Genomic DNA, 12246 nt, shown 5'->3' with positions numbered 1-12246 from the left:
TATGTGTGTGTGTATATATATATATATATATATATACTTGCCCAACCCTGACTCTAACCTTAAACTAAGTTGTCTACCTAAAATTCAACAATCTAGAGCTACTTTGTGGGAACCTGTGTTTGGTCCCCAGAAGGAAGGCGAGTCCCCACAATGTTATTGGTATAGAAAAACAAAGACACACACACACACACAAAGATCCTCCACAGTCACTGGCACTGCTATGTGAACTCAACACCCTAGAGGTACAGAACATCTGGAAACAATGCATCTGCACTCTCAAACCAAGACCACACAAATGTAGACATTTTAGGATCTCTCTATAATATGAAGCATGCTCTCAGCCATCAGTGCTTCTGCCATGCAGTGCTTGAAAGACGAGAGTATAAGCTCATACAGGTTGTGGTTATTTGCAGTAATACCCTATCTGACAGAAATGCAGGGGTGCTAATATTTTTGGCAATGACTATAACAGACCAGAATTGTTCCATTTTTACAGTGAAACATAATTATTACATAAAATCATTAAGTAGGGGTTAACAAAAAAGCAGTGGAAATAAATCAGAAGTCCATTAGATAAATGCCTCTCATGTCCCAAATGTTCATTTAGACCATGTTATTAAGTAATAAGGTTAAATGATCCAAACAATGTTTATTTTGGGGGCCCATAAAAAGGAATTCACATATTTTCACAGGGTAAAAAAACAACAAAAGAATCATGTGACCACCCTGTTTCATGTGTGGATTTTAACACATGCTCAGTAAGATCAGAAGTATTCTGCTGTTTACAAAGCACTGACCTCTGGGAAAGATTAAAACTGGACATCTGTGTTTATATATATTCATGGGCTCAATAAAGTCTTATCTGAAGTACGTAAAAGTAAAAAAACAAACAAAACATTTAGCACCTGTACACACAGATGCTTTTATATTGTCATTCTACCTGCACATAACCTCTGTGACCTACACTATCAGCTCTATGTGGTCTCAGTTCCACACTATGTATGTAGCTAAGCTTCAGCTGGCTGTGGGAGCTGTGGAGTTCACATCTGGTGCAGCCCCCACGGGCTGTCCACAAACAACATATAAATCCAAAGCACAGCCAAGAAATTCAACTGAGACTTCAGAACATGATATAATACTTCCTACTTAAAGCCACAAGCATTTACAAGGGAAGTTACGAGTGCTTACTAGCCTTGAAAAGTCTACAACCTTTCATTGCAATGGAAACCAGTGAATTTGCAAACAGCTGAACAATGGTGAGATAAAGGCAACCGCTGGCTGCTCTGTGTTAATTTCACGGGCTTCAAAGTGACCTTGATTGATTACTGAATTTCATAAACAGTGTCAACAAACAGCATTTAGCAGGAGACATATTCAGCCTGTACTGCATTCACACACCATTTGTGTCAAGTATAAACCATGTGCTGTTGTCAACCAATTCTGAAAAACCTTCAGTGTAAAAGAAGCAGCCCAGCATTGCACCAGATGCCAAAAGCTGCAAGTTGTATACGAAAACAAATACAGAACATTTGTTGTGAAGGGGAAAAAAACAACCTGCATCAAAAAGAGTAACTTGGCACAAAAGCATGTTGAATAAATTAACGTATAAAACATGGGAAAAACAGTTCATACCAAATCCTGTGTTGCTGTCCACCGTAAGCCCGGACTTAAGTCTGCAAAAGACACAGGAGTTGAGCTGGAGTGATCCTGGCTGATGTGTATCTGTGAGGGTTGAGGTGGGATGACTGGAGAGCTATCACCAGAGGATGCAGGGAGAGGGGGAAACAGCTTGATTTCCATAAAAAATAAAAGAACTCACTAAAGTGAACCAATGTGTGACAGGGTGCTGAAAGAATGCAACTGAATCAACAGGCCTGCAACCTCACTGTGGCTGAGCAGAAAGAATTCAGTGCATGAGATCTGCAGAAGTACTGCACAGTATTCTACTTTGATCCAAGGTTCACGTGACGTGGTGCACAACAAAGAACAGCCAATGTGACAGTTACATTTATTTTCTTGCCAAGGAATGTACTTGACACTGACATATATTTCCTTCCTTGAGTGATTTGCCAGGATTTCACAGTAAAACTCTACCAACAGAGTATGGCTTGAATGACAAACTGACTCTATCAGACCACCAAAATAGAGCCAATGATACAGAAACACTTTATACACATGTAAAAGATTCAGAAAAGGTCAACAGTGTGTTAACTCTGTAAACAGATGCCGGCAAGACCCTATGAGAGCACATTAAAACCTGATTAAAAATACACAGCATTTATATTTGCCAGACTAAGCACAGTCTGCACCCAGGAGAACAATAATATGACTCACAAATCAAAAGGATGCCAGAAATGCATTATATTAACAAGAAAGAAAAATAAACTCTGACAAGAGCCGAGTGGAGGAGTATAACCCCAGTCGGTATTAATACACACTTGAAAAAAAGAAGAAAAGATGTGTGTATGAGTAATTATATAGGATCATATTACACTGAACTGTGCTGAGCCCAAAAGCTCATTCCATTTCAAAATGAAACCAGGACAACCACTGATGAACATCAGAGAGCTGGAAGAGCTGTGCAGGAACTAAGCACTGGGCCCGGACATTCAGTTTTCTTTTGAAAAGAGTAGAAACTCAAATGGAGACATTAAAAACATGGAAAGAACAGCAGAACATACATCGATATTAATATTAATTGATGCTTTACAAAATCTAAGTTTACATTATTGTGCAATTCCCTCAACTGCGGCAAGGCGTAGCTTGTATACAGCAGAACACAAAAATAATACACAGTTTATCTCCTGTACATGTGAAAAGGCTGGAATGAGTGGCAGAGTATGTTGCTGTGCTTCTATAGTACATATATGCAAACAGTTTTCTCTGTATTATAAAACAGAACTGGGTGGAGGAAAACTGCAGGGAAATGGAGACATCAGCAGTACATCAGTCCTGCAGAGCTCAGCTGGGGTGCATTCAGAACGGGGAGAGGCTCGGCACTTTGATGTTGATGTCTCCGATGTTGATGTTGCGAGGAATTTCAGGCAGGTTCATGTTCTTGACAGCAGAGACGGCACGAGCAGGGGCTGCTGACAGACCTCCCTGCCCAAATAGAACCACAAGCTACTGTGAGTGGAAGTCTTATGGGATTATTCACACACATCTGATGCCATAATAATCAAAGCATTAATAGCATTTTGGCATGTTTTAGTGACTTTACTACATATTGTGCATACTTTACCACCAACCATTTTTAAAGCATACCATTAAATTTGTAAAAGCAGATTACAGGAATGTTCTTCTATCGTTCCAATATAGTAAGACAATAATTTTGAAAATTTGGAGATGTGAGACTTCAGATCTGTCAATTCAAGTGCAACCTTAGTTTTGACATTTTGTTTACTTTCTTCCCAAGAGTCAGATGAGAAGAGACATACCACATTAATAACTGTCCATTAAACATGAAGCTAGAAACAGTAGCTACTTAGCTTAGCTACGTATGAAGATTTGAAGCTTGCAGACACCTGGCTTTGTCCAAAGGGAGTGACAACATTCTAGGAAATCAATGTGCCAGGCCAAAAAGTAGTCCAGCACATAACCTTGTACAAAAGTGTGTAAAGCATAACATTTTTACATTTTGTATGAATTTATAAAAACAATGTGCCATGTGCCTTCCTCAGAGCTCTGAAAATCTTTGGCCACAACTGTATATCGGAAGGTGATGTCTCCATTCTTTGCTAATGAGATCCAGATGTCTAGAACAATTCAAACAGTGATTGTTTGATTGTTTTATTTAATGTGATTAAAGTTTCAAGTCAAAGTGAATGGTAACAGTGTGGCTGGCAGGGAAGTAAAAGAAACGCACTCCTCTCTCTCTGGTATGCTTTGGAAAATAGTCAGCCGCAATGGGAGGATTACACAACATCCTGAGGTGTCCTGTCCTACTCTCCTTGTTTATAACTTTTCTCTGTGAATTCAGCACCCCACTAAACTGTGTTGTTGTTTCAAGGATGATTCCACAACTTACCATTTATGGGCTACAACATGAAAAACACATACTGACACGGTCCTCTAATATGGCTAACAGACTGACCTCTGACTTCTCCATGCGGTTCTGCACCTCCACTTGAGCTACAATCTCATTCATGTTGGTCTCCAGCACCATGCCTCCCATCACCACCTCCTGCAAGATATAATGAACCTGCAGATTGACAAACACAGCAGTTAATACACTGCAACAGCATGTACATGTCAAGTTACAGCCATTAAAACAGGTCTCTCTGCATGCTTGCTGTGACTCACACACAGAACCCAGTGCAAGCTCAGTTTGTTGTCATATAGAAAACTGAAGAATAAAAGCTGGATTAGTCACATGCTCTCTGCTCCTAATGGTTGCCAGATGTGACTGTCTGATGATTTGTGAAGATCAGCAGTTTACAATCCTGTCATGCTCAGCTCTTCTGCTTCTTTATATCAGATGATGACTACTACAAAGGTAATACTGGAGAGTTTAGGACAGAAAAGAGATATACTACAAAGGTAATACTGGAGAGTTTAGTTCTCTCTGGAAAGTAGCTCTCACTTGCAACCTATTAGGAGACAAATTCAATTTCACTCTCCAGTTCTGATTTGTAAATTCATGCAGATAGAAAAATATATTTTGGGAAAAATGAGACTCTCTTTCTCTTCAGAACTACTTTGAGGCTGAGGGCGCTCAACAGGAACAGGTGATCATGCCTGGAACACCTCTGGAATCAGTAAGGTTTAATATTTCATAATGCTACTGTACATTGTATACTGCATGAAGAGACATATGGAAAAGAAAAGAAAGCTGGTCAAACAGTCCAAGTCTGTTAAATTTGTATATAAGCATGGACAGACTAGTAAAATTAAGTCTGTTTTAAAATCCTACATATATGTAATAAGTGACGATTTTACAGTGCCATACAGGATGATGTTGTCCAGCTAACAGAGCTTTCTCAGACAAAAGTGCTCTCTCTTCATAAGTTGCATTTTGAGAACATTCCTCAGACCAAATCCCACTGTACATGACATTAATTTCCTATTGGGAAAATTCAATCAAGACGACAGAAGAGTCTCCAGTAACACTTCTAGCTCAACTACAGGGAGAGAGAAGGAGGTTCTGTTCCACCATCTCATAAAGTCATTATGAGAATAAACCTTTAACATTGATGATTTTCTTTTTATCTTTCTTTACCCAAATAACCCACCTCCTTTTAAAACAAAATGCAGCCCGCAGGCAAAGACAATTCTCACTTCTGAGGTGAAGATGTCAAGAGGAGGAATCTCAGAGCTTCTGAATCACTCTTTCAGCATCTACTTTATGATATCCGAAGCCCAGTTTGATATACAGCAATACTGGAACTCCTCAGTGACAAAACCAGCAATATCTGGACCAACTGCAGCAATGCAACTGCTCCTGCAAAGCAGCTGGCTGTTTGGTAGCAACCTGAACACACACTATTACACTGTACATTACTTCAGGGCCCTGTCTCTCTACAGTTCCTTCATAAATACAACATTTCCCTCAGTGAGCCTTTTACTGAATATGAAAAAAAACATAACTAACATAATGCTAGTTGACAGAGCATGGATAACAGGGTAAAAGTACAGTTGTTTAAAAATAAAAGATTTGGTGTACAAAGGCTTTAATGCTCCCTTAGTTTCACAGTTGCTGGTTACCTAAGGCTACAAGTTCAAAGATAGCACACTGTGCTAAGAGTTTCGCTTGGCATGTGAATCTGGACAACATATGCAGGTGAACCACATATCCATATGAGGTGGAGAAGGTGGTGATGTTTTTAATGGGTCGTCACCAGTAACATCACATTCCCACATTAGAGAGTAGCTGCCAGTAGCTACAGAGGAGAAACAACAGTGTAGGTTGTTCTGACACTGGCAAATAGCCAGAGTTCAACAGATGCTACTAACACACGAGTCAAATGCTCCAGTGGCACACACAATACTAAGGCTGTAACTAATGATTATTTCCATAATCAATTCATTGTTTAGTCTACAGAATGTCTTAAAAAGAGCAAAAAAGAAAAAAGACAGAAAAAAAAATCCCATGACATCTTAAATTTTCTTTTATTTCAATAAATAAAAAATAGTTGCAGATTCATTTTAGTTCTATTGCCTGTTGCACCTGTTCATATTTGAAGAAGTACAAATATTGCACTTTTATTTCACTGCTTGCAAACCAATGATGATAAGATGATGTTAGGGGGTAGGACTAGATAAGTCTGACTTCTTCCTACTCCGTTCAAGCATGTACTAGGTATAAGCAAATTGAAAATATATTTGTGGATATGTCTGGAATTATGTGTGATTACATATTGACTGTTGTTACATGTTTGAAAGAATAAATAAATAAATCAAATTAAATCAATAATCCATAACCAAAAGACATTCAGTTTACTGCCATATATGGTAAAGAAAAGCAGCAAATCTACTCTTTTGAGAAGCTGAGAACATTCTGAATTTCTGTGTGAAAGATACCTGAAACAATCAATTGTCAAAATAGTTGCAGATTCATTTTAGTCAGTTGGTTAAACTGATTAATATTAAATGCAGCTCAACTGTGTGAAAGACACCTGAAACAATACATTTTCAAAATAGTTGCAGATTCATTTTAGTCAGTTGGTTAAACTGATTAATATTAAATGCAGCTCACACAATAGCAATATGCAGAAAAGGTCCACCACAGAAAAGGCTCCCCTATTCCCCACTCACTTTGTCCATGTGGAAAATGAGGTCCAGCTCACAGACGTTTTCAAAGCATTTATCCAGCGTCTCCACAAACACCTACAATGAGGAGGATTTACACAAAGAGTTCATCTCTAAACAACCACATGTAGAGAACAGTGAACCTCAAATGTTGTTATTAAAAAGGGGAATAGTTTGAAGATTATTATTTGAGATTATAATTATATTTACTAGAGATGCACCAACCAATCAGCAGAGATCAGAAGTGGTCAGTTTTCAGAGTTATCAGCCTTGACCGGTGGTTTCCAATTTTTTTGCCAATCAGATTTAGAAGCACAACAGTCCATGTTTTGTACACGGCACCACAGACCATAAGAGTAGCATGTGCACAGAGGAGCATACAGAAACACCTCAGAGAAGGGGAAAACTAGTCCACAATGAGGGAATAACTGGCTACATGTAAAATGCATTTGCATGTACAGTGTATTCAACCCATAGTAAAACACAGCAAATACAAACTACACACTTGAAAAAGAAGTGTGTGCTCAGCAGTAACACATATTCTCTGTTTCTATTGCCTGTTGCACCTGTTCATATTTGAAGAAGTACAAATATTGCACTTTTAGTTGGTTTGTAAAAAAAAAGTGAAAGAAAGAAATTAAACTTTAAAACATTAATACAATGACTTATTTTTGCTAAAATTAAATTTTACATTAAAGAAAGGTTAAAGGTCAATTACAGTTCATAGAAAGCAAGGAAATTAGAATCAGCCAAAATAGGTCAGGTCAGTAAAAAATAAAAATAAAAATAAATAAAAAATCGGAAATCTGTATCGGCCAAGAAAATTGCAATTGGTGCATCTCTAATATTTACACACCAGTAGGTGCTTTTTCACATTTTAGTCCAAGTGCTAGAATTCTCCTTTTTGGTCATCTGTGCTGATAAATATCTGATGCCAGTGATCAGTGGGAGGAGTGAGCACTTTGACTCGTTTAGCCCAAAATGGTGCTGAACTTTATGAGGCATGAACTGTTTGCTGTATGTGTGAGTGACCTCTGCCTCTAATGAGCTGACAGAAGCACAGCCAAAGTTCTAATAAAGATGTGAAGCCAGATTTCAGCTCTTTGGACCATTTTAAGAGCACAAAGAAAGTGAAGTGTAGTCAGCAAACTCATGTTTCCACTTTACAGAAAATGGGATGAACAAAGAAAAATTCTGAAAAGTAACAGCAGACCTGGATCAAATCCAGAATGCCAAGCTCGCTCTCAGACGAGTCCACGCAGAAGACAAAGTAGAGGGTCGCGTAGTGCCGATAAATCAGCTTGTAATCGGAGCCGCCAATGAGACTGCAAGAATATAACAACTCATAGTCAGGACTAAGCTTTATAATCCATGTTATAAGGACAACAAAAATGACAGGCCTATTTGATCAAACAAATAAAAGCAAACTATAGTAAAAACAACTGGGTGTATGCAAAAGAGCTGATCAGAGAAGTAAAATAAGTGACCAAGGCCAAATTTCTTTTGTGCGTTTGCTTCCATCTAATGGTTAAAGTTGTGCTACTGCATCTGCAATAGCTGCTGGTTTCTGCTGCCAAGTCATGTCAGCTACTGTCATAACATCAAACATCAAAAAAAAAAAAAATAAATAAAAAAAACACACACACACACACACACACAAAAGTAGCTTAAACGTTTACAGTTCAACATCTTCTCAAAATGTCATGACATAACCTAACTCTAATTACATGTCTGCCTTTGAGCCTCTGCTAACATAAACTGAATTCTCCAAATGCAGGTAATGTCATGTTTAGTTTTCATATTACCTCAGTCTGTCCATTAAAATATACAGTATAAAGAAAACAAGCACAGCTGTAACTCACCACTAACAAACACATCTGAAAATCTTTATAGATGCCCTTTGTTCTTTACATTTTTAAAATGTGATTTTCATACAGAAGCAGACAACACTACTTGCCTTCCACCCTCCAAGAAGTTGCAGACATTGTCATCTCTCTTGGACACCAAATGGAAAGTCTCCCGAACTATCTGCTGCTGCATGTCCTCTGCCTGCAAAAAAAGATAATGACCTTCAATAAGTGATAACCACTCTAGAAAATATTACTGTGGTTAATAAATCCACCTTCAGGCAACCCCCTGTAATCTGGACTTTTTCTGATTTTTAACAAATAGTTGGCTGATTAAAAAAATGTTGCACAAGCACTTAATGGCACAAAAGAAAGTCCAATTCAATTCTGATAAAAAATTAAACTGCATTAGCTTGTAATACTGTACCAGAGCTCATGTTTCACTGTGGCTGCTGAATTTATCCACTACCATATCCTAATAAAATTTGCCCAAAATTGTCTGATTTTAATGTAAGAGCATCTAGTTTACTGGAGAGGAGTTGCTATTAATGAGCCCAAACATGGTTCCTGCAGCTATAAGCTATGAAATATAAAGATTCAAATATCACTTCGCCATGAAGTACGCAGTTACAATGTACTAATACAAAGCACATATGTTGCACATGCTTTATCTTTGTGAAACAATGTCTAAATTCTAACTGTGTTTAGAGCAGTGGTTCTCAACATTTTTCCTAAAGAGAACCTTGTTTTATCATTGAGTATGCTGATGACCTTACCCCCTTAATCACACACACACACACACACACAATTACAAATGGAAACATAGAGTACTTTTTCAAATTTCTTTTATATAGTTCATAATTTATCTAACTTATATAACAATGCAGTAAGTTGTAAGTTTGCGTATGCCTAGTAATTTTTTTCTTTTTTAAAAATTTTGAATATGATATTTCCTTTGTATACTGCAATATAGCAAATGATTATCCTTAGCCAATATTTTTAGGAAGCTGCTTCAGAATTCTATATCTGTATTACAGTTTTTTTTTTATTTCACTGACATACTGTACTTAGGTTAGGTGTCCGTGCAGCCTGTCCTTTGATGAGAGCTCTGAGCCTGTAGTACTTGAGCCAGTGATGGGATGTCCAGAGTGACTATGGTGACAGCAAAACAGAGGTCCTTGTGCACATCATGCATGTGTTGTGTGCATTTGTTTTAGTGGTAACTTGAGTCTATGACCAGCATGTTGTGATGAATGGCAAGATAATTCTGGTAGTTGTGTGAAATGCAAGTGTTGGAAGTGTCTGCTCTTTTCACAAGCCAAAATCACTTCAGAATTTGACCTGATATCCATGAGCTCATCCTCAGCTTGGAGGAATTCCACATCTGCTGAAAAAAACCCTTACACCCCTTAAAATGAAGAGGGCACATTCTTCAATTTAGTCAGCAATTACACAACAAAGAAATGTACAGCTGTTGTGATATCCCTACTTCAAGATCTCAAGGCAGCTGGCAAACGTACAGAGTCCAGTAGCCTAATTACATGTGGTGCTTCCGTTGCTGGCACATAATTCACAAAGACTGCTAAATTATGTAACTGTGGCAGTTTAAATGTCTCAAAACATTCTTCGAGGGGTCGGGAACCCCAGGTTGGGAACCAGGCAGGGGTATATTCAGAAGACAATTTTATGTTATAAGGAGATATTTTTGACTCAACAGAAAAGAACTGATTCTAACAAGAGGCTAGCCTAGAGCTTAGCTCTGGTTTACTCTCCTGCACCACTGCACGCTAGCATCCGCTAACGTTTTGAGTAAGTCATTATTGACAAATATTTGAGACAACCCACACCAACCTTTGGTAATATTTATGGTGGTGAACGGTTATACACAATCATTAAGAATAATTAAGAAAGATTATTATCAGTATGAACGAATATTATGTAAGTTAAGACTACCCTACAAAAATGCTAATGTTATGAAAGGCAACTCCAAAAATACTTACAAAATACTGATAGAATCTGATGAGTCTCGGTTTTCCATGGTTGTTAAATATCAAGATAGCTTTAATCATTGCTATTCGCTGAACTTATCAAAACACAATATGAAGTTATTATGAGAATATTAAGACTGTGACTATATCAATGACGTTACCTACAGTGCACTCTCGACACAAGCTGCCGGATGAGTGCGTCTCCACATTGAACAGTCGACTTCCAACAAATACCTCGAATGTTTCGTTCCGGACGTGTTCTTAAAACTTGAGTCTTGCTCATATATCGTAACTTTCTCTGTTGTAGCCTATGTGAGGTAAAATATGTATTTTATAACTTGTGGACAGAAGAAACTTATAACTGTTTACACTTATGTTAATGTTATATACGTGTGTTATGCATGCACTGTTGTTAGATATTAGTAAATCAGTTAGATAATTATTAGATATTAATGTGTTGAATCAGATGTGTTAGTAATGCAGTTTAGTAAGATTTAAAGTCTGCTCTAGTCTGTTTTGTTTCAAGGTTAGAAGACAGAATGCTGATTCTGAAAAGTGAACCATAGGTACTTATGACACCAATTCTTTTCCTGTATTAATCTTGTATTAGAATATTATGTCTGAACAAATGAATGAATGCCTTAGCTACACACCATGTGACAACATACACACACATTGAAATTCTTCATTTTGTTATGACTAGGTAAAAATGCAGCTGCTCAAAGCATGTGGAGGTCTAGATAAGAGATGAAGTCTTCGGATTGGCTTCATCTGGGGATTTTTTTGGTAATCTTTCTGGGTAAGGGGTTAGCCTAAACCTTATAAATGTATTAGGTTCTGTGTGGCGGGGGAACTCCACTTTCCAGCGGCCTGTGTGTGTGTCTGGAAAAGGGAGCAACCCAGGTTGTGTTTGTAATTTTGCTTGAGGTTAAAATAAACCAGCACTAGATGAAGAAAGGTAGGTAGCTAGGTACTTTATTGTTCCCTCAATGGGGCAATTTCAGTGTTTCAGCAGCAATGGAGAACAAACAACATAACACCATGAGAAACAAACACCACACGCATAGCTTTATAAACAAATTTCAGTACCTCAAGCAGCAATAGAGAACAGACAGCATAACACCATGAGAACAAGCACCGCACACACATCCTGATAAATAAATTCCAAGTACTCAAAAATAGACAGACTCAAGTATTTGAATAATCAAGAACAGAATTTACATATGTGCATATTAACCGTGCATTTTACCCCAGGATTTGAGTATTGCACCTCAGTTGACTATTACATAGTCCCTCATACTTTCACCTAGCTTATCCCTTCAGTGATGTATTGTACAGTCTGATTGCTGTGGGGAGGAACGACCTACGGTAACGCTCCTTCTTACCCTGAGGATGTAGCAGTCTTGTGCTGAAAGAACTGTTCAGAGCCACCACTGTGTGGTGCAGGGGATGGGTGGGGTGGCATGATGGATGTTAGTTTTACCAGCATCCTTCTGTCCGCCACCTCCTCGATGGAATCCAGGGGGCAGCCCAGGACAGACCCAGCTCTCTTGACCAGCTTGTTTAGTCTCTTTCTGTCCCTGTCCGTGCTACCTCTCGCCCAGCCCACAACAGCGTAAAAAATTACAAATGCCACTACAGTATCATAAAAAGTCTGAAGGAGT

The 12246-nt window shown here is 38.2% G+C and overlaps 2 protein-coding genes across 5 annotated transcripts in view; both read right to left on the bottom strand.

Annotated features, from left to right (window-relative positions):
• Window positions 1-1962, bottom strand: part of LOC109969906 (aminopeptidase N-like) — a 38420-nt gene extending 36458 nt beyond the window's left edge. For both annotated transcript variants that reach the window (XM_020617131.1, XM_020617132.1), the window contains exon 1: window positions 1633-1962. The gene's annotated coding sequence lies outside the window, so the exon portion shown is untranslated. The remainder of the gene's footprint in view (window positions 1-1632) is intronic.
• Window positions 1963-1971: 9 nt separating this feature from the next.
• ap3s2 (adaptor related protein complex 3 subunit sigma 2) lies at window positions 1972-10817 on the bottom strand. 3 transcript variants are annotated; one of them, XM_020617134.1, is made up of 7 exons: window positions 10744-10788; window positions 10595-10600; window positions 8705-8796; window positions 7961-8072; window positions 6754-6825; window positions 4094-4201; window positions 1972-3102 (listed from the first exon to the last, which is right to left on the bottom strand). In XM_020617134.1, the coding sequence occupies exons 3-7, from the start codon at window positions 8785-8787 to the stop codon at window positions 2977-2979; spliced, it is 501 nt and encodes a 166-aa protein (XP_020472790.1). In that variant the 5' UTR covers window positions 8788-8796; window positions 10595-10600; window positions 10744-10788; the 3' UTR covers window positions 1972-2976. The 3 variants fall into 3 exon arrangements, with proteins under 3 accessions (XP_020472790.1, XP_020472792.1, XP_020472789.1); XM_020617136.1 differs by lacking the exon at window positions 10595-10600 and having other exon boundaries at window positions 10744-10817; XM_020617133.1 differs by having other exon boundaries at window positions 10595-10807.
• Window positions 10818-12246: the final 1429 nt, after the last annotated feature.

The sequence above is a fragment of the Monopterus albus genome, unplaced genomic scaffold, assembly GCF_001952655.1.
Source record: "Monopterus albus unplaced genomic scaffold, M_albus_1.0 scaffold186.1, whole genome shotgun sequence".
Taxonomy (NCBI): domain Eukaryota; kingdom Metazoa; phylum Chordata; class Actinopteri; order Synbranchiformes; family Synbranchidae; genus Monopterus; species Monopterus albus.
This window is presented reverse-complemented; position numbering and strand designations above follow the sequence as displayed.

Bases quoted from the DNA above. Each gene is read 5' to 3' on its own strand.
- ap3s2 (XM_020617133.1), bottom strand. From the start codon at position 10,663: ATGATTAAAGCTATCTTGATATTTAACAACCATGGAAAACCGAGACTC. The intron at 8,073-8,704 runs GCAAGTAGTGTT...ATATTCTTGCAG, and splicing joins AACTTCTTGGAGGGTGGAAG to TCTCATTGGCGGCTCCGATT. The intron at 3,103-4,093 runs GTCAGTCTGTTA...CTATTTGGGCAG, and splicing joins ACCGCATGGAGAAGTCAGAG to GGAGGTCTGTCAGCAGCCCC.